The sequence below is a fragment of the Puma concolor genome, chromosome C1 (assembly GCF_028749965.1).
Source record: "Puma concolor isolate L17-30 chromosome C1, mPumCon1.1.hap2, whole genome shotgun sequence".
Taxonomy (NCBI): Eukaryota; Metazoa; Chordata; class Mammalia; order Carnivora; family Felidae; genus Puma; species Puma concolor.
The window spans coordinates 144050874-144073866 of record NC_141674.1 but is presented as its reverse complement, the minus strand read 5'-3'; the positions used below and the strand labels follow the sequence as shown (position 1 = coordinate 144073866).

General features: G+C 42.8%; 1 protein-coding gene across 13 annotated transcripts in view; it reads right to left on the bottom strand.

The window, feature by feature from the left end:
• Positions 1 to 22993, bottom strand: part of FMNL2 (formin like 2) — a 311765-nt gene that overhangs the window by 21822 nt on the left and 266950 nt on the right. For 7 of the 13 annotated variants that reach the window (XM_086718606.1, XM_086718605.1, XM_086718610.1 and 4 more), the window contains 7 exons: positions 16759 to 16833; positions 11722 to 11832; positions 9150 to 9299; positions 6560 to 6661; positions 4334 to 4646; positions 3782 to 3994; positions 1148 to 1168 (listed from right to left, as the gene is read on the bottom strand). In XM_086718606.1, the coding sequence (XP_086574732.1) occupies positions 1148 to 1168; positions 3782 to 3994; positions 4334 to 4646; positions 6560 to 6661; positions 9150 to 9299; positions 11722 to 11832; positions 16759 to 16833 (985 nt within the window). The remainder of the gene's footprint in view (positions 1 to 1147; positions 1169 to 3781; positions 3995 to 4333; positions 4647 to 6559; positions 6662 to 9149; positions 9300 to 11721; positions 11833 to 16758; positions 16834 to 22993) is intronic. The other 6 variants (XM_025933206.2, XM_086718614.1, XM_086718611.1 and 3 more) reach the window with 1 other exon arrangement.

The following is a 22993-nucleotide window of genomic DNA, read 5'->3' as shown; positions in this document are numbered from 1 at the left end:
CCATCATCAGCACAGGAGAGAACTGCAGTGCACAACAAAATAAACCCAACGTACGCTGGGCTTTTACCTGGCTGCCTGCCATTCCTCCAGAGTTACGAAAGCCATATAAACAGCAGGAATGTCATCTGATAAATCCACAGAAAAGCATGCAGGAATACAGAAACACTGCCTTTGTATACCAGGCCTTTCTACCACCACGTGACACCTTAGTCCCCACCCCCAGAAGTGTTGGATTGCTCGCTGCCCTTCATTTAGGTCTACACTGCCCAGGAAAACCCATGTCCTCCACAGGACAAAGAAAGAGACCTTCCTCTAATCTGGCCTTTGAACAACATGGAGGGAGAAAAAGCAAGAGTAGAGGAAAAGCTGTACAGGGATCTTTCCACAGTCTGAGCCGGCGGGTTGGTGCCATTTGACTCCACCATCCATCCACGGATACCGCAGGCCTCAGGACACTGGCTAAAAGTCATTCCATCTGCAGCCACGCTACTTCTAACTCCTCAGCAAGATTAAAAATGAGCCTGAGATCAGAACACGGGCAAAAATAGGTCATCTTCAGAAAGGTGATCCTAACTCCCAATGGGGAATGGGGGGGGGTGGGTTGTAGAAGGAGAGGCCTACAGGTGACCATGACAGACACAGTGCTCGCAGGGTTCAGGCTGAAGGCAGTGGCTCCACGTGGTGGTAGGTGTTCCATGGAGAGAGCTGGAGATCAGTGGGAAAGGTCTGGAAACACAGCACCTAGCAGCCTGTCCTTGTCCTGTGGAGCAACTACCCTTTCTCCCCCAGAATAAATCTAAAATCCTCCTAGAATTGATGCCTTGGATCCAACTATGACAATTAAACTAAAAGGGAAAAACAAAACAGAACAAAACAACAACAACAACAACAAAAAACCCACTCCTTTTCTCTTAGGGGGAAAGGAATATGGCATATAAAATCCAGGCTGTCTGCTCGCCGAGCCACGATCTATTCTACTAAAATGCACGAGCAAACCTGGAACAACAGTCAGCCAACAGCGAGACTTCCCACAGACACAGGGTCAAAATGCAATGGTTCAATGTAAGATGGAGTGAAAACATGTCAAGGCACAGTGTGACCAACAGGAACACATGGCAAACACTCAAAACACTGAGGAGCAACCTACAGAAAAGCTTGATTGGCCCATCTTTTGTGGAAGCAGAGAGAACAAAGAAAATATAAAAAAAAAAAAAATTAGATATGGTTAGAGTCAAGCCACTCAGCAATTCACGCACTTTTAGCAGAGAATTTCATGCTTCTTGGACACATTTCGCAAGGCAGCACAGAGCCAAAAATTCATTTCCATTCGGACCTGCCTTGAAGACTCCCTTATTGTTTTAAAAAGTAATCCTTTTTAGAAAAGGGGAAAAAATGATTTCATTATAGTGGTCCCAAACAGCCATACCGAATTGTGCTAGGTCTTGCAGAAGAAATGAGAAATGTTTTAATGAAAAATAATCAGCCAAGTATAAATTCTCATCGTGAACTTCCAAAGCACATTCTCCCAAAGAGACAGCACAGCAGTCTGTTACAGATGACCGAAGCAGGAAATGGTAGCCAGACTGCTCCATCAAAGATTTGAGGAAGAAGTCTTACCCTTCAAATATACATTCCACACTATGTTCTCTCTCTAAAATGCAAGGAAAACTAGATAAAATTAGAGCACCTCGTTCAGGTCCCGTCTTAGCCACCAAGCACACACCTGCTCATTGCCTTGTTGAAGAGATAGGCCATCCTGTTGCCCATGGATCCCAGGGCCTAGCAATGTCACAGGCTTCTGGGTTCCGGGAGCCCTTGGTATATCATCCCGGCTCTGTCTCTTGGCCTTACTGGGACATCCTGACTCTGTCTGGCCTCTTGATTCCAGGGAGAAAGTTACCCAACACACTGGCAACACACCTCACAAAATGAGCTCCATAATGATCTCATAATCCTTAAATCTCATAAAACAGAACATCTTGTAGTCCATCAATGGACACTTACGGCACTTAGAGAAGTTTTGTAAATCCCACACACGGTCCTCTAAAAATGGTGTTAGACACATAAGGGACAACTTCCAACTGCAGAACCCTGACGGTAGCAGTGGTCATCAGCTGAACAGAGAGTTCCACACTCTAAAGATGAGGCAATTGAGAGAGCCTGCAAATTTTTAAAGTTAAGTAGCGAGAAGAACCCAGGCAAAAAAATTAACCAGAGAGGACAAGCGTTCTACCGGAGGGAGCCCTGGACCTGTGCGTTGTAGCCTCATGGCTCTTTCGCTTCGCTAAAGCAGTTGTGAGTTCTAGAGGAGAGCTCGAGCGAATGGGAGTGGAGGCTCTGCCACACGGAGTTTTTGCCAAGGACAAAGGAAGTAGTAGCAAAGGAGACACCCCATAGCAGCCGTGTCTCCGGGCGCTACAAGGAAAGCCTCATCAGTGAGCCAGGTGCAGATGCCAGTTCCAGGTTTTCACACTCAGTCACTGAGAGCAGCCTGTAGATGGAAAGGATTCCTGGGGCTTCTCAAGAGGTTTTGGTTTGCTTACATTCCAAAACCCAACAGTTCCATGAAGATACACCTTCAACTTTTGTACTTCAGAAGCAATAGAAGTTCTAGAAGAAAGCACTAAATGGGGGAGACCTTGAAAGGTAGAACTAAATCACTGGATTACTGTGAACATTACTTTCAACAAGCATCTTATTTCTTTCTCTGACAATTTTGTGGAGGTTGGGGTGGAAGTAAACACCACAGCTTCGACGTGAATTAAGGAGGTTGCTCTGGGTCACTCAGATGAATGTGCCCTAATGGCTAGCCAGTACAGCTGCTGCTGGGACACTCTTGAGGGATGGAGTGGGCAGCCTGGAAATCTCTTACAGCTAAGATGGTCATGTGGACATTGGACAAAATGCTCTGGGAACTACCACTCGTGTAAGAGTGGTAGTTCTGCATCAGAAATAAGAGACCTCACCAAGAGACAGACGTAGAGGACGAAGCAGAATTATCTGATGTCACGCAGACACGACATGGCAAAGCTCAGAGCAATTCAAAATGCCAGGGAAATGCTCCATGACTGAGAAAATCGCTGTGGTATTTTAGAAAATAGTAAAAAGTCACTTCCAACAGACAGAAATCAGAACTTCTATTTCAAGGCATTAGAACGACTCTCTTCTTCTCGCCCCCCACACACCCTATTTCTGGTGAGGGGTGCCGCATTCTACCCTGGCTAGCAGGAGGGCAGCATGTGCTATGCGGAAGCATTTCAAGGCACACATACTGCTTTTGGCAACATCTTCTCTTGAAGCTTCAGCTCCACTATAGTGAATTCTATCTTCAAATGCACAGGAGAAATGCCTGGAAACCTACATCAGGCAATCACACAGAAAGGCATTTTCTTCTTTTGTAAACAACATTGCAAACACCTTCCAAAAACAGAGCTCTGACCACTACAGATGTCCACAGGTGTTTGATGAACCCATGAAAATGCACTTATCCCTAAGAAGGTAACTAGTTTTCCTTCCCTTTCCTAGTGGGGAGAGTGGAAGGTGGGAAGACTGGAAAATCAGAACTCCCTGCTAGAGAGAGCGTAACAACAGCTACTCAAAGAAAAATGCCTCCTGTGAAGAACTTCCCCTTTACTGGCTACGTTAGCAGGAATGATATTAAGAGGAGATACATGGGACTGCACGAGACTTGGACTTCCAAAGAACGGCTTTAAGGCCTCCAGGGGTACCACAAATGAGTATTTCTTACACAAGTACCCGGGACTCCATTCCAAGCTCTTACCTGCTAGTCCTGAGTTGAAAACCACTGTGGGTGAAGACGTCCCAGGCAGCGGGGGTGCAGAGGGAGGAGGTGGGGGAGGTAAAGGAGGAGCTGGCACAGTCTCAGCTGCAGGACCTGGGAGAGGAGGGGGAGGAGGAGGGGGTGGAGGCGGTGGGGGAGGGGGAGGGGGTGGTGGCGGTGGTGGCATAGGTGGCGTTACTGGGCCATTTTGCACTAGCAAAAAAAAGAAGACACAAATTGCCTTTGAAAATAGGAGAACGGTTTCACCTGCTGGATGTCACATGCACGTAAAAGAATCCAAAATCAAAATCATGAAAAGGACACAGGATTTTTTTCAGTGACTCGAAACTCTACTCAGTGAGAAATAAAGACTATACTGCAGCATATGTAAAATGAAGTTTTATAACCTAAATCTCAAAATGTAAAAAGTTTTTAAAATCAGTGAGTAAAAGAAAATGCCAAGAAAAGCAAAGTGCACAAATGGACAGCGGATAAAAGAAGAAACACAAATATCCCAAATACTACCCTCAATTCTCCTACCAGGCTCCTCACCTGCTTCAGGTGTGTCTGACGATGGAGGTAGTGGTGGGGGAGGAGGGGGCAGGGGGCCCGAGGAGGCAACCCCCATTGCTGGTCCCACAAAGTTACCCACTGCCACCTCTGACCCTGTGGACAATGTGCCAGAAGCCACAACTGGCAGAATGGCAATGTCCCCATCCCCTTTCTTCTGAATTTTAATGGTCCCTTGTTTCTCCAGTTCATGAATCTTTTTTTCCAGGGTAGACTGTCTTTGAATGGCTTCTTCTTTTTCTTTGACCATTTTCCTTAATGTGTGAACCTGGGTATTTGCATCTTTGTAGATTTCCTGCAAAAGAGTTCGCCGTCACCAGTCTATCTTCATGCAACATCCATACCTCTTACCATCAGATTGGCAAATTGAGGATCAAAAAAATAACCAAACAAGGGGCATCTGGGTGGCTCAGTTGGTTGAGCATCCAACTTTGGCTCAGGTCATGATCTCACAGTTCGAGAGTTCGAGCCCCACACTGGGCTCTGCGCCTACAGCTCGGAGCTCAGAGCCTGAAGCCTGCTTCTGGTTCTGTGTCTCCCTCTCTCTCTGCCCCTCCCCTGCTCACACACTATCTTTTCCTCAAAATTAAACAAACATTAAAAAAGTTTTTTTAAGAAAATAACCAAAAAAATTAAAAAGAAGGATACTGATATACACATAAGAATTCTATAGAACTCAGCCTCCTATAAAAGTCCTATACATTCTCAATTGTTCACTGGTAATGCATGCAATATACTCTAGCAATTGTTATCACCATTATAGTTCTTTCCATTAATAAGTACAGCTAACTCAATTTTCCCTGCAGGTGGAGACAAGCAAGGCAGAGATGACCCAAAAATAATTTTATAGCTGACTTTGGAATATCCCGAGGATATTCTGGTGGGGCAGAATGTTTTCCTTTTTACTTGTTTTAAAATTCATTTGTAACTCCTAGACACGTATCGGCTAACAGTAGACAAAAGTCCCTAAGTCAGATTTGGATAGAAGTCAGATTGGGATTAAAAATCTGCAAAGCATAGAAGAATCTACTCATGAATGCCCAGGGGCTGACTGTTCTTGAATGGGTTTCTCTGGCCTTCACAATGCCCTCCTACAAGCTTAGGACAGCAATCACTGTAACCTTTTCCTTTTGGTTTGCAGTTAACAGAACAGGCCAATGCTTCTCTCTACTAATTACTTTTTTCTGTCTAGGTTTTTAGCAGAAAACAAAAAAGTTACGATTTTCAACTTAAAGGCTGTCCTCGTTCCTTTCATAAGGGGCTCACGCAGGTTCCAGGGAAAGGATTTTCTGGAACTTACTTGCTGGGTCTTGCACATGTGATCTCTCACCACAAACCTCCAGCAGGCAGGGAAACATTCTTCACACCCTGTCTATTATTAATAATCTGAGAGTCTGACTTGAATTGAGTCCATATGCTACAACTCTGTCTCGATGGCGTGCCAAAAAATAAATTTCCTAGAGTTAACTGTAGGACATGTCAAAATATCAAGCAACACACACAGACATGATAAGCATCGCGTAAAATGTGCCATTTCATCAACGATGGTGTAGAGGCAAGCCATTTGCCTGAAAGCCCTCCAGGCATTTTGGTGACTTTATGTTCTGCACAATTCCAAACACACGGATGGCACTCCATAAAAACCTGACATGTAAGGTAAAACAATGCTAAGGCCAAATAAAATAGCTGGGATCATCTGATAATAAAATGGATTGGTTTTGCTTTGCCTTTTTTTTTTTTTTTTTAATTCTTCTGGTGAATGACATTAGATCTTGCCTGTGTTGTGATTTCACCGTTTCCACGGCAACCACCAAATCTGGTTCCAAGTAGAAGCAAAGCAAAAAAATACAAAGAAGTCCAAGTCCTAGTAAAAATAAATAAGTGGCATGAATTAAATCCGTGCTGTGTTTTTATTTCCAAGCAAATGGGTGATCCACTGAATCAAGTCAGACTTGTCCAGATGGGAAAATATTGTTGCTCTCGAAAACTGTGATAAGGAAGTACTGAACCCCCAACATTTGATTGCAAACACATGTGTATCCATCCCTAACTATGTGTACTTTTCATCTGAGTATCGCCTCTGAAATGATTCCAATAAATACGTTGCATCAATGCATTCCTCTGACATGAATGTAGTCCACATTCTACTAAAGCTGGGGCACCTTCCCTGCAATGCCCATCTGGGGCAGCTGCCGTCAGCACACTCACTCGAACAACATCTAGCTCCTTGTTCCTCTGCATCAGCTGCTTTTCCAGTTCCACGATCTTGGACATGGCTTCATTCTCTGTGTCTTGCAGCTTTTCAGACAACTATAAAGGTATAAAAGAGAAGCTGTGTCACAACACACGACCATTCTCATAAGGTCCTCGGTTCTCAGAAAGTAGAGCTCTATTGGGGCCCAGAGTCCTGCATGTGTTCTACAAGCTGTTTTTCTGGAAACATTAATATTTATAATACAATTCTGAATACCTATTTGTTTCTAATAGGAATTAATAATTTATACATGATCCTTAGTAAAACCCATATGTCAATTCCTTAGTGTTTCAACATACACAGTGTACCTCCCTCAATTTCCTCAGGGGCTGGCAGAAGGGGCTCACCAACGTGAGCCTGCAAGGGTGGGAAACAGGAGGTGAGGCAAGAGGGGAAGTTCACCTTTCCTTCACTAAGAAAAGGCCATTAGGCACAAGCTTTTGAAATTTATCAGTCCAGAAAACTTGGTTCTGTTATTACAGAACACCAGCTTAAAAAATAGTACTGCTTGTTTTGACCCAAACTAACCCAAGTAATAAAAGTTATTTGGAGGGACAGTTCAAATAAACAGGCAGCCTACTTCAAAAGTGGGTTATGTGAGGCTCAGTCGGTTAAGTGTCCGACTTCGGCTCAGGTCATGAACTCATGGTTTGTGGGTTCGAGCCCCCACCCCGTCAGGCTCTGTGCTGACAGCTTGGAGCCTGGAGCCTGCTTCAGATTCTGTGTCCCCCTCTCTCTCTGCCCCTCCCCTGCTCATGCTCTGTCTCTGTCTCAAAAATAAATAAAACATTAAAAAAAAAAAAAAAGTGGGTTATGTGAGTATGGTTATGGACAGCTGGCTGAGGCTTCAAGAGGAAGACAGTGTGAGCCACGTGTTAACTAATTACTTTTCCCACAAGCCTCTGAAAGTGAGCTACTTCTGATTTCCCACATCTCACTGAAAACAATCACAAGTAAAGAACACCAGAGAGGCAAGGTGAGGAGGAAGGGTGGAGGTTAAAATGCTGATCAGTTTCAGAATAGGATACGAATCTTTCAGGGCAAGGCCGATAAATGCCCTTCCTAAGCAGGTGCCAAGCAGGTCACTACAACACTTAACAAAGGGGGGGGGGGGGGAGCGGCGGGAATGGCTGGCTCACCAACTTGGATTAACCACAGCCATGAAGATGCCCATTTTCAGAGTGAGGGACAAAGGTGAAGGACGTCACACACATACAATACTCTCAACTAAGAAAGTGTAGAAGGAAATAATCGGACCATTCAAATGGGAAAATAATATTGCTCTAAAAAGAAACAATTCAATTACAGCCAAGGACACTGTCAAGCAGAATTTAACAAACAAATCTGGTTCTCACAATGCTTAGGTCTTTAAGAAGCACCATTTTTCTGTTCATTCTCACAATATTCAAATATTTGCTTAATGGATGAATAAATGGACAACCTCTGAAGGCCTTTAGACTTATATTCAACTTAGTCTGTGGTGAAATAAATCCCTCAAATCAAAATAAGTCCCTGCCCTGAGACAGAGTTCATGTAACACTGATAGGACACTCCCAAAGAAGAATAGATTTAAGGGAACGCTCACTAATTTCCTTGAAAATGCCTGTAGCTGAAATGAATTTTTACTGCACGTGAGTACCCATAAGGCAGGACTAGAAGACTGGCCATCAAGAAGAAACAAGACCATCCTGTCCACGGGCCTGTATGGACACATTCAGCAGAACCTGACTTCTATATTCAGAAGACCAGGAGTGAAACAGAACTTACTGATACGTCACACCAAACTTCCAGGGGCACCTGGGTGGCTTAGTCAGTTAAGCGTCTGACTTCACCTCAGGTCATGATCTCACGTTTCATGAGTTCAAGCCCCACGTCGGGCTCTGTACTGTCAGTGCGGAGCCTGCTTTGGATCCTCTGTCTCCCCTCTGTCTCTGCTCCTTTCTACTTGTTTTTTTCCTCTCTCTTTCTAAACAAACAAACAAACTTTAAAGAAAAAATAAATCCAAACTTCCAAAGAGATTGAAATGTGTAGCAATGGCAGTTCCATTGAGGGACTGGGTTGGGTGGGAGGTGAGGAAGACACTGATAATGGTCTATTTGCTCTAGGGCTTATTTTAGCACAAAGCGCTAGAACCCATCCTCCATGGGCCCATGTGAACGCATGTGGTAGAAGATGACTTGTATTCAGAGAATAGGAGTAGAAAGGTCTTCACATCAGCCCAAATTCACATATTCAAGTTTCATTTCCCCTCTACATGGCACCAATCACCTCACCCTCTGGGGTAAGTAAGATGGCCAGGAAATCTGGGCTCAGCAGAAACTGAGCAGGTGAGCTAAGGCAAGGCAATGGATTCCCTTTAGTTTTAAGTAACAAACATGCCTTCTTTGAAAGAACCCCGGGTGGCTTTTGACAGCTCTCGATCTCAAGCTGCAGTTCATCCCTATACTCCAAATCCTTTCATTTTCTGCGGTAACAGCCAACACTCATTCTGCTTGGCACCCAGTTACACAAAGACAGTTTTTCCTTTCCCAAGATGTAGTTACATGAGAAATGTTCTCCTCCAGCTCTTCCACCCTCTCCAAGGCTGCATTCTTGGTTTCAGCATCTTCCAGCAGAGCTCCCACGTCAAATACGTTGTCCAGGTAAGCCTGAATCTGCACTTGCAGCTTATCACTCTCAGTGTGCTTCAGTTTCTAAAAATCAAAACACAAGAGAAGGCAGTGTCAGCACAATTGTGGACACAGAGCATAATGATACAACAGCCTATGTGGTTTTTGTTTGTTCCAAACAGTCCAATCTGTGCCAAGAGAGGGTTTGATGTAGCATCCTCCTCACGACAATTATGGAGTGTTCTTCTAAGAAGGTATAATCACATTACTTTCCGATGAACACCCTCTTCCAAATATATACAAGTTTCCTTCCTAATCCTCCCCAAAGATATAGTCCCCATGTAGGCATATTCCAAACCAATACATCTTGACACAGGTGAAATCAGACTACAGAAAAATTAAGAGCAGCTGCAGAAGGAGCAACAGTCCCACGTAACAAATTTGAGAGGCATCTGTGTGCAAGAGGTGGTTACAGTAGCAGCAGTAATTTGCCTGGGCAGAGATGGTAATTCCATTGAGGATTAGGTTGGATGGGAGGTGGAGAAGACATGGGTGAGAGTGAAGTAGCCAGGGGGCTTATTTCAGCATAAGTTGCTAGAATCTGCCTTCCATCATAACTTCCTTAAGATACTGCCCCAGCATAAGGAGTTCTGGGCTTCCCAAAGCACAGATCAGGAAGCCACTCACTGCATTACAGACCCAGGCATCCAAAGGAAGTCAACCAGCTTTAAGGTGAAATTAGAGGTCAAGGTAACCTATGAATCTTCCTTACAAGTAACACAAGTCCTGACTTCCCCTGGGGGAACAGATGAGTGGCTAGGATAATACTGGCATACAGATGACACCAATAAATATTTACTGAACAAATCAATGGCCACTAACAAGGCTGGGTTTCTGTAAACGAATGAAGTATTTATTATGTGCTTATAATATTAATCTTCTAACCACCTCTATGAGGGTCCAGAACCAACACACCACAAAAATTAAAGAAATACAGAGTTTGGGGAAAATCTTCAACTTTTCAGAGGACTTAGGCTCGACACAAATTCTAAGAGGGATTTGCTCCTAGGTCTAATCTGGAATTCTTCAACTTAGTGTGCCCTAAAGAGAGTATGTTCCACCTTAGTTTAAGAGTATAAACTGAAAAAGACATCTCAATAAGGACGAAGCCTAGAAAGGGAAATGAGGAAGCAGCTCAGAAGGTTTTTTCACCAAGTACACAATGAGTAACAGGCACTGCCTAATGTGTTACGATTCGCCATCACAGCCTTGACCTGAAGGAGCTCAGCATGACCATCACAAAATGGAACCCAGAATGCCATTAGCAACCTATACACCCCATTTTTGCTCAAATACTGCCACTCCCAGGGTATGTAGGGAAAGAGGATAGAGAAACCTTGACCTCAGAGCAGGAAAAACCTCTCAATACCATATTCTGTCAAAGATATTAGTGATTACTTAGAGAAGAAAACAATTCAAACCACTCTTTAATGAAAATCCATCAGACTCTCCCTGAGTACAGTCCTTAGACAACGTTAGGCTAGTATACCCTAGGGCAGCCTGGCTGGTCTGATAAGCCAGCTGATGAGCTCAGAGAGTAACCAATGCTATGATTCTGCCTCACAGTAAACTGTAATTCCCTGGCTTCAGTCCTGACGAAGATGGGCAGCTGAAATCCAGAGATGTCCAAGGGAAGTGCTTATATCTCTTCTTCAGGGCTAGAAACAGATTTGAAATTGAGCTCAACAATTCTTGCCCTCTCACTAGTAGCCTTTCAAATTCAAGGGGACCACTGGTGTACAGAAGGGAAAACAGAACTGCTCAAGAGTGAAAGGACATGAGGGCATCCTGTGCACACACAGCTATTCCAGTCCATTTATGATTTTCACATAAACTTGCTGTTTCTTAGGTGAAGGAAGAACTATAGGGAACTGGCTGAGCACTTCCACAGGGGAGGCAGAGAAAGAGAAACTTTAGATCTCTTCACGAACCGAGAACTTAAAAGTGGAACTTCTAAAGCCACAAATGCATTAAACAGAATTTAACAGCTACAGGAGGAAGTCTCTAGTGTCCATTTCCTCATGACTTTTTTATACTCTAAGCATTTATTCATCACTCTTTAACAGTCTTGGTTTGACCTCCCCTGCCCAGATAGGGTCGCCAGAGTAACCAAGAACGTGGATTGCCCAATAGCCCAGATGAAGGGTGCAATGAGACTTGGTCCAGACAGAGTTCAAGAGCAGAGGTGAGCTACAGTGAGAAGCTACAAGAGGTTGTCTGACTCCAACACTAAAAGGCTGCTGGCAGAAGACAGACTGAGCTCCCAGGAGGTCTTCAAGAATCCAGTTTCCCTGGCAAATTGCATCACTCAGGTTCCCTTTAACTAGTGCTACGACACTTGACTGTACAGAGCTTGAAGTGTTCTTTAGTCATGGTGGAAGTGTATCTTGAAGGTAGGCAATAAATCAAGTCTTACACTGGAGCCAAAGGTCACAGTTATACTTACATCCAAGTATTCATCCAGGCCTAACTTGGTAAATTCATACTGGAGGTGAACTCTGAAATTCATGTCTTCTACTGAATGGACTACAATATTAATAAACTGCATAGAGGCCACCTGCAATGAAATTGCCAGTGGGTTAGATGGCTGAAAACTTGTTTTCTCAGTTTAAACATAGGCATATGCTTTCAATTACACAAATCTAAACTCACTCACCGACCTCCTCTTACTTCGTTTCATTGGGTCTTTAAAAATATTTTGTAATTTTTCAAATTCAAAAGTCGTAGAGATACCACAGTAAAATACCCCTCGTCATCCACTAGGGTGACCATGATCAAAATGGAAAACCATACCGAGAGCTGCAAGGAGGTGGAAAAAGTGGAACCCTCATCCACTGCTGCCAGAGATGTAGACCAGTGCAGCCACTCTGAAAAGTTTGACCATTCCACAAAATATTAACGACAGAGTTACCATAGGATCCAGCAACCCTGTCCTGGGTATATACCCACGAGAAATGAAAATACATGTCCATCCAGAAACTTATACACAAATGTTCATAATGGCATTATTCACTATTATTTATATTAGTATAACTAATATATATTCTATATATCGTATTATTTTATATTATTCATTATTTCCCAGAAAGTGGTGGTGGTGGGGGGTGGAGAACGCAATGTCCATCAAGTGATGGGTTAAAAAATATAACCTATCAACACAATGGAATATTAGGTGACAATAAAAAGGCAATGAAGTACTGATGCATCTTACAATGTGGATGAACTTGAAAACATTATGCTAAATGAAACCAGTCTGTCATAAAAGACCATATAAGTTATGATTCCATCCATATGAAGTATCCAGAACAGGCAAGTCTGTGGAGATAGAAAGTAGATTAGCAGCTGCCTAGGTCTGGGGATAGGAAATGGGCAGTAACTACTGACGGGGTCTTTCTGGGATGACAATGTGTTCTAAATTAGACTGCAGTGACGGCCACACAACCCTGCAAGTATGCAAAAGATGTGTTGAATTGTCCACTTTCAATAGGTAGGTTAGATGTTATGTTAACCACCTGTCAGTAAAACTTTTTAAAAAGTCTTATGGGTGGGTATATAGAACAAACTGTGTAAGTTATTACAGGCATGTTATAGAAAATGTGAAAATTACTACAAAAAAGAACATTTTAAAAAATCACCTATAATTGTACCACAGGATAATCACTTCTAAAATTTCACTATGGGCCTGACCATACCAACAAGATCGTAATAGGATCTTTGACCCATCTTTCTGTTTCAAACAATCAACCGGCTTCCATTCCATAAAACCCCTCGATTTACTAGCTCCCCACAACTGCATCAATGGCCCTGAGACCTGCCACAGAGAAACTCAGTCCTTGGTTTGGTAAAGAACAAAACAAAGTTGAACAGATCTATTCTTTTTTCCTTTTTTTTTACGGTTTTATTTTTAAGTAATCTCTGTCCCCAAAGTAGGGCTCAAACTTACAACCCCAAGATCAACAGTCACATGCTCTACCAACTGAGCCAACCAGGAGTCCCTATCTTGCTTTTAATGCTGACAGTTTAGGGCCACCTGGGTGGCTCAATCAGTTAAGCATCTGACTCTAGATTTTGGCTCAGGTCATGCTCTCATGGTTCATGAGCCTGAGTCCCACATCGGGCCCCAAGTTGACAACATGAAGCCTATTTGGGCTATTCTCTCTGTGTCTCTCTCTCTCTCTCTCTCTCTCTCTCTCTGGCCCTTCCCTGCTCTCTCCCTCTCTCACAGTAAATATATAAAACTTTAAAAAAAAAAATAGTGACAGTTTATTTATGGTGAAAATACCTAACTAATACTTCCCCTCAATGGGTAAATGCAGTCTGTACAAGGAGGCAAAATGATAAAAAAAAAAAAAAAAAAAAAATAGTGACAGTTTATTTATGGTAAAAATATCTTACTAATCCTTTCCCTCTATGGGTAAACACAGCCTGCACAAAAAGGTAAAGTGAGCGAGGGATCCAGATTCACATTTACTCTGAAAACTGCCTTCTTCCTCTCTCCTCCAAACCCAGTTTCTTTTATCTTTTTTCAAATTGTTTCTATCGAGTTAGACTTTTGAGTATATGTTATACACTGGCTATCTTTGGAAGATATGTCAACTCTCTTGGTTCAAGGAGATTCTTTTGCAATTTAACTGAAAAAATGACTTCAAGTTCTATGGTTAAATGAGCTAAAGAAAGATTGTCAGGGTTTTTTTCCTTCTTCCTTCTGCTGCATTAGAAAAATTTATATTGTATTTTATGAGGAATATGTTGTTAAGGAGGTTGTGCAACTTAACTGCATTCCCAAGGACAGTTTAAGAAAAGCCTCATTTTCTGGAGGAAAATATGGTTGGATTCTTCCATATCTCTTCTGAATAGTTGTTGAGTTTTATGATATGCCTGAGAAGCAACTATTTTGCTAGGTGACAGATGAATTGATCATTTTACCTGTATATTAGCAGTTTCTAAATTAGGTTCCTTGATGCATGTACATATAAGTAAATGACAAGAAATATATTCTCATTTCTAAGAAGTGCAGGCATTTTAAAGGGCTTAATTATATATAATTTCAGCACAAACTCAAATGGCAGAGGGATCCACAAGGTATGATAATGAGTGAAATATACCACGTGTAATACAGTAAGAAATGGTGTGGACCACGGCAAACTAGAAGGAGGATCTTTAGACTTAAAAATGGGCGGGGTGGGGGGGAGCAGCGCTTGGGCAGCTCAGTGGGTTAAGCATCCGACTTCGGCTCAGGTCATGATCTCAGGGATGGTGAGTTCAAGCCCTGCATCGGGCTCTGTGCTGACAGCTCAGAACCTGGAGCCTGCTTTTGATTCTATGTCTCCCTCTCTTTCTGCCCCTCTCCTGCTCCACCTCCCTCTCTCTCTCCCCCCAAAATAAGGAAACATTGAATGAATGAAGAAAGAAAGAAAGAAAGAAAGAAAGAAAGAAAGAAAGAAAGAAAGACAGACAGACTACTTCGCTCTAGCACTTGATACTCTGCAAAAACGGGGCCTAGTGTTGGCAGAAATTTTTAACTGAAAAGATTAGAAATCTATATTTGTATGCACAACTTTCAAATTTTTAATGGAAGGACATCACTGTCAGACTAAACTCACAAGCCTATAGGCTGGCTCAGCCTGGGAGCCTCAGGTTTGCAACCTCAGCTTTCAGGAACAAATAAGTTGCCCGTATAAAGGCAGAGGAAAGAAACTGCTACAGTGAGCCAGGGCACGACTTCTTCACATATTTATCACTAGTGCAAACATGGGCCTTAAACACTCCCCAAAATCCTAACAGCAAAATTAAAAAGCCAATGTATAGGGTGCCTGGGTGGCTCGGTCAGTCATGATCTCACTGTTTGTGGGTTCGAGCCTGCATCAGGCTCTGTGCTGACTACTCAGAGCCCGGAGCCTGCTTCGGATTCTCTGCCTCCCCCTCTCACTGCCCCTTCCCTGTTTGAACTTTGCCTCTCTCTCTCTGAAAAATAAATTAAAAAAAAATTTTTTTTTTTTTTAATTAAAAAGCCAATGTAACAGCACTCGTTGTGTCACATTTTTTTGCCTTTTTAAACAGCAAATAACATGCTTTATGGAACAGCAAGACTTCTCTATAAACAATTTCATCATTCTCACTACTTTCAGAAGGGCCTGAGGGCTAGGATGCATATAAAATGTAAAGACCCAGAAAAAAAATTCACATAAAAGGGTTAGAAATCTCCAAAATTATGTTTCATGTTTTACAGCCACTAAAGCAATTCAAATGAAAAGTGTGCCTGGCACCCTAAGCATAAGTTTTAGAAGACTCACAATGTTAAAGACTGACTGGTATACCTGCTCCGAGCTAGAAGTGACCTGAGGTACAAAGCCCAGGTGAGACCTCCCCAGAGCAGGAGCTGTGTATGTCAACTGGATTAGGTCAAAGAAAGCCTGCAGATCTGGATCCACCCACGGGAAGTCTGTCTCAGAAACTGTCTATCTTCAGTCCAAGATTAAGGTTTAAGTGTATGAATTCGGAAGTTCTCAAACCCCTACTGCTGTTCAAACCTGAAGAGGATAGTCCTACCGCTGAACCACACGTCCTTACATGTGAACTATCCCACTAAGGAGAACTGCAGTCTAACTCTGCCCTCACAGAGTTACCAGGGCAGGAATCACCCCTGTAGAGTAATTTGGGGGATATGTACAGTCAATTCTACAAACCAAAGCACTCTAGTCTTTGAGAATATAGTCTGGAGAAAGCCACTGGCTGAGGTATACAAAAAGCAAAATGGGCAAGATTCTTGTTTTCTGGGTTTTTTTGTTTGTTTGTTTCCCCCATGTTCATTTTGAGAGAGAGAGATGGGGCGGGGGGGGGGGGGGAGGAAGGGGGAGAGAGAGAGAGAGAGAGAGAGAGAGTGTGTGTGTGTGTGTGTGTGTGTGTGTGTGTGTGTGTGTGTGTGTAAGACAGAGACGGGAGAGGGTCAGAGAGAGAGAGAGAATCCCAAGCAGGCTCCATGCTGTCAGCGTAGAGCCTGACACGGGACTCGATCCCATGAGCCATGAGATCATGACCTGAGCAGAAATCAAGAGTTGGATGCTTAACTGACTGAGCCACCCAAGCATCCCAGACTCTTGACTTCTATCTTCAGGATCCTGATGCAGCTTTACTGACAGCTAAAGCTGGCAACCGCAGGTATATGTCCCAGCAGTTAACATCCTTTTCCCAAATGCATGCTTTCATCCTTTATTTGCTATAAATAATTAGTACTTTGGGTCTTTAGTACAGTATGTGCACGAGGAATAAAACTGGAAATAAACACTGTAAGGGAAAAATACAGATTGTGAGGAACACTCTAGATCGAATCTATAGCAGATTACACTCAATTTTCTGTCCTTTGTAACATTTATATGCGCATACACACACATATGTATCATATATAAACATAAATGGGTTTAGGAAAAAAGTGCAGAAACTGAGCTTGCCTTATTGATTGTAATGTGGTCCTGGAATAACTCACCATAAAATCTATGTTATTGTCTTCATTCCTGAAATGTTCCATCAACTTCTCAAAGCGCTGTTTTTCTCCGCAAACCTGAAATACACATTTTCATCACGCATATGAAATTCCAAACATAAGCATTCTAAAATTAGAGGCAGGAATTTTAGCATTAATAATTATTTCCAGAGTATCTTTTTATTGCCTCTCTCACACACTGTTTCCTTCTCTTCTAAGCTGGTTAACTCACAAACAGCAACATGAGCCAGGCCCTAAAGCTAAGCCTCAGTTTCTTTCAAATGTTCCCCAATATATTGAAATCTATGTCAAATGTGTTTTCCTTTCATTGGTTATTTTTGCAGTCCAACAATTTTTTAGCCTGCATGCAGAATCCCAAAATGTTATGGTTTAAAAGAGGAAAACTGTAACAACGCCCCCCACCCACCCCCCCATTTTCCTTTTTACAAAAGCACTTTTAAAACAGGTACGCTAAAAGATTTGGACAATTCAGTATTTAAGTTCCTTGAAAAGCAGATTGACAATGTTCCTATTACATCTAAATCAAGTGATTTTAACATAAACTACAACACAGAAGTAGACACCACAGCAGTAAAGTATCTAGTACTACAGTAGACACGTGGGAAGTTCTACTAACCCATTTAAGGCAAGTACAGAAATTTGCAGGAACTTATAAATTAGCAACCCAGAGGCCTGAAACATTCAGCTCAAATTAATGTTTTCACCAAACAGGTAAAAGGGCAAGATAAATTACTATGAACTCAAGTGCTCCAAAGGATCTGGGTCTACATTGAGTCAAAAATACAGAGTCAAGGAAAGATTCGTAACAAGTAAGAACTTTCTGGAGACTTATTCCCAAAATTAAAGGATAAACTTCAATTCTGCCAGTGGCCTTAGCAACCTTTATTTGGAGCCCACTGGCTTATTCTTTCTGCCTTCAGAAAGTATGTACCTGAACACCCTTGAGCTACATGTAGTATTAGTAAGACAGTCCCTAGTCTTAACATTTTGAATTTAATCCGGGTTTCACATGCTTAGCTCACTTTTTGGTTCTATTTGTGATATTAGAAATATATGTAGGATGATCCTGAAAAATTCCCCCAAAATGGTGTTTCATAATGTTATAATGCAGCCACTTAATTCCGTCATGTTAAATCCCACATAAGTATTTATTTCAGTGAAGAGGAAGATTCAAGAAGACAGCAGTTTTGTCTGTTTGGTTCACTAAACTACCTTCAGCATCTAAAACAATGCTTACCATGTTGGAAGCTCTCAATAATATTTGTTGAATTACACTGAAAAAAGGACAAGTGACTAATTATGTTAAGATACACTTAATGAAAGGATGATCACGTTGATGAAAAAAGAACCATCAGCCCATAGTAGACAGGTGCTACGGGTAAATCTTTAGTGGTAATTCATGTCCAAACCATGTGATGGGAACATTAAGCCTTCAGCCTCTGAGGGCCTTCTAAGTCTCAAGGCAACTTAATTTTCTCAATAGATGCACACCACACTTTACCGTATTCAGACAACAACTCTCCACGTATTTATACCTGCCTTAACAAAAAATAATTACAGAAGAAACAGTGCATGAACCCAGTCCGGAGGAAGACAACAAGGCTCCAGAGGGAGCACTGGAAGTCAAGCCTTTAAAAGCATGAATCCAATCCCACCGACAGAGCCTGATTCAATAGGACCGGGGGGTGCTGGGTGACACGCACGTGCACAATTTTAAAAACACTACAGATCATTTTGATGCAACTCCACAAAGGCAGAGACATTTAAAGGGATACTTTGTTCTGCCACTCATCTCAGCCAGCCCCTCTGGAGAATATGAAGCAAATTCCTGGAAGCAAAAGGTTTGTTAAGAGGTGGGGGATTGAGGCATTACAAGCACAGCTCCCTAGACTATGACATCAGCCACATCTTGTGCCCAAAGGGACAAAACTCCCTAGCCTGCAAAAAGGACCCAGTGGTTGAAAACTGCCAAGGCTGGATATGGAAAGGATCAGAATTACAACCTGAATTTTCTTTAAGACAAACCCCAACATAAGAACTTGTTTCCCAGGGGAATGGTTTACTTCAATCTGTTTTGGGGAGGTTGGTAGTGGCAGGAGAAAGGAAGAGAAGTTGTCTTGAATCTGCGAACAGCTACCAGCTACCAGAAGCTGTGACTAATGGTCTGTTGAGCAGCTAGCACTCAATAAACTAGAAGAAGCAACAGCTAACAATGAACAGTGATGATGAATACAATTCCTTCCACGCAAAACCATTCAAATCAAAGAATGTCAGGAATCTGGAAAGTACCTGGTGCCCTCTATTTATGAATGAGACTGATACCTAGACAGATCATACATCTATAATTTGATGAAAAGTCAATGCAGAAGCTAGAACCAGGTCCCCAAGTGCCAGCCTGACTGATGTTCTTTCTCCAACACAGCCTAGAATGTGCAGATAAACATATATTACTTAATCCTGGAATGCTTTAAACTATCTTCGTATCTGAGACAACAACAGATGAAAAATGTTCTTGTTAGAAAACCACAATCATGACACTGGGCATATACTTGATGTGCCTGCACCACAGTCTTCCATGGAACTTCTAAAAATGGTGGATTCCTGGATCTAAATCAAGACCTACTGAATGAAAATCTCCACAATGGAACTAGGAATCTGTGCTTCTAACAACTATTCGTGGCTATTGAACCAGTAGCTTATATAATATAGACCAGCAAATTAAAGCCTGACTACCAATTATAAACCAGGTAACTAGATCATTAATTCTCCAACTCATTCAATCTCTGACTTAACAATAAGGAGATACAGTTACCATAACTGGGTATCATGGGAATGAAGCAGGAATTTACCCACTGCCCCTGCATAGGTACAATGAATAATAAGGTAACTCCCAAATCAGAGACTGTGTGCAAGGCATTAGAAAAAAGGGATTTTATATGGCTGAGGAAAGCACATATGGGCAGCAAGAAAATGATTCACAGCCTGTTAACAAATTTTTTTTTTAAAAAGGCATCAAAACTAGGACAAGCAATATTAGATTAATTTCGTGCTGGGTAAAGATCCCAAAAACCATGTAGTACCCTGGTAGACAGGACTGAAACAGACATTAAGAGCTTTGAATAGGGGCGCCTGGGTGGCTCAGTCGGTAGAGCGTCCGACTTCGGCTCAGGTCATGATCTCATGGTTTGTGGGTTTGAGCCCCGTGTTGGGCTCTGTGCTGACAGCTCAGAGCCTGGAGCCTGCTTTGGATTCTGTGTCTCCCTCTCTCTCTGTCCCTCCCCTGCTCATGCTCTGTCTCTGTCTCAAAAATAAATAAATAAAAAAAATTAAAAAAAAAGAGCTTTGAATATAAGCATTTCTTTTGAGAGCATCCTGTCAACAGATAAATCCATGCTAAGAACATATGTGTTAGGAAACAGAAATACCTTTGTCAAAAACAACAGACTTAATATCTTCCAATTTATAGCTGTTGTAAGCTTGGTGAAAAGAATCCCAATGCATAAAAATGACATATGGCCAGCAGAGATGCCAGCTTCAGGGAACTTTGGAAGAATGATCTGATGGACCACTCTCCTCACTCACTGGGAGACCCAGAAGGGCCTCTCCTGTCAGCTTCACCAAGCCCCTCTCTGGAGAGGTTTAGGTAGACAGTTCTGCTGCCAATCTCGACTAATGAATTCAGGGTGGTATTTTCTGACACTGTTCCATGGGAACAGCAGGGATTCCAGAGGCCCCCTTTATTTCTACTGAAGGAAAGGAAGCATGCAAACCAGATTCACATTTGTTCTTACAATACTTCAGCAATTATTAAACAAGTGTATACCGTAATCCCACAGGAAATGGGAAGATATGTTTGGGGGAGGTTGGTAAAGCTGTGTTCGGCATCAAAGGAAAGCCGTCCCAGTTCATACCGCTCACATCTGGACCACCCCCACACACTTGGTTCAAATGGGACAACCATGGCTGAACGTGTCTCTTCTTTCCTTTGACACTGACCTGGTTTTAGAAAACGGAGAGGATAAAAGAAACAAGATGCCAATTCTCAGTTGCATTCAGAATCCACACATCGATTGGCCTTCATGGGGATGCACGCAAGGACTTCACCAAAGTGTACATAAGAGCCAGGAACGTATCCGCACGTATCTATTACTGAACGTTATATATTGCTGCAGAGATCTACCATGTGCCAACAAAGGCCAGACAACGTATGATCTGAGAACTTTCCAGTAAAAAAAACTGTTCTGTGGCAACTGAAATCTGTCATTTCTTGACTTTCATATAATCAAAGGTATTTCTCATTCCCCCGCTAGCTTTAACACCAACTTACTGTATCGGTGATAAGAAGCCACTGAAGTAGGTGGGGGGAATGAGCAAATTGAAGAAATTGCAGCCACAGATAGGCCCCGAAGAGGAGACTGCAGAGAATACTCCATCAGGAATTAGGCTTCCACTACTAGCAGCCAGGGCTACCAAAAATTAAGTCCGACAGCAGGAAGATAAAAGTATATGCCCTGGAAAAACATTACTCTGCTGTAAACTGAACAGGCACCTTCATTTATAAATCAGTCTCATGTAAGTCAATACCCTGGCCCTGATTAACACCACAGAAAGCAAAAACCCTCAGGCTCAGGTCGTGGACCACAGACTTCAGTTTACTAAACATCCACCCATCCCTGAGGTCCTGCCTAACATCCACTCCTCTTTGCACCTTGAAGCTCTAACACTGATGGGGTCAGGGAATATGAGGGCAGATATAGGACTAAGCAGGGGACCCTAAAACCTGGGTCATAAGTCACAGCTCTGCCACCACTCTGCTGTGAGCTTGGACAACTTGGTGAACCTCTCTAGACTTCCATTTTCACATTCATTAATTCAAGAGCCTTAGGTTATATTTCTTGTTTTCAAGGCTGCTTTTAGAAAGCCTTAAGGGTGACAGAGGAATACTTGGGGGGCTCCCAAAGGGGGAGCTTGGCAGGCAAAGGAAAAACACAAGTGAGAAAAGTTCTTGGGACTGCCGTCCTGGTTTATCCAGCTCTGCTTTATTGCACTGAGTTGCCTGATAAGATTTCATTGAAAAAAGTTTCATTGAAGGTTTTCATTGCTAATAAAAGTTTGAAGAAAAAAAAAAAAACCCAAAAACCTCACTTGCTATCTTGAAGCTCTAAAATTCTAATCTAGGCATGGCCATATAACATGATATTCCCAAACTGACCTGCCTGGAAGCTCTACACAAACCAAATTTAGAGGGAGGCACTCAGCTACACAGGTCCTGTGTACCACACATAATAAGGGCCAGGGCACTATCTCACAGCATCTCGCTCACTGGTTCGTGTAGAGCAGATAAATCCTGCCCTGCCCAGATAAAATGGGCCACACCCAGGACAAACAACATACATTTTCACTTCAAGGAGAACTGAAGCAAAAGCACAACTCGTGCCAAAAAACGACTCAACTCTGCTCTCCATCTGTGAAAGACATTTCTGAACACTGTCCCAAACCATTTGGATAAATCTGGGGCTCTGGATGCAAAAGAGGCAGTGCTTTAAAGCGTCTCTAAGGGTGAACAGGGGTTAGGGGAGGATTTCCCTTAAGGCTAATAGCGAAGAAAAGATGGTTTTACAAAAGCCTGTAATAAAGAGTATTCTCGCCAGCCAGATGCTGAAATGAACAACAGACTGCCGGCCTTCAGCCACCTCTCCGTCCCCCTTCAAGGTCAATGACTGTCTTTGGCTTCCCCAGCAACAGCTCCCAGGGCACCACACAAAGTCTGCAGCCAGACTGAGGCCTGACTCTTATGAGGTGGTTATAAAACATGCTTCTGGGTTAGTTACATAAAAATTAAAGGCCCCTTGCTTAAGCGTTTCCTTCTTGCCCTGCTTGCCTGGTGCCTGCTTCAATACTTTCTTTTTCTCCCTCACAATAGGCCCCTGTGATCCACACGGCTCCCCGCAGGAAGGCACCTCTTAGGAGGCACGGTCTATTATGACTGATTACGCTACCCTTCCCGGGGCCTGCCCAGGAACAAAAGTTCCATTTTCTTCTCAGGGCCGCATGAAGTCAACAGTCGTTTCATAGTTTGCCCTAGGTGAAGAGCATCTTTTACCTTCCACTGAGAGCGCCCCCACTCTGAGGATTACTTGACCCCATGACGGCCTGACAGAAGACCACTCTGCTGGGGTGTTGTGTGCTTGCAGGGGTCTACAACCTCTCTCCCCTC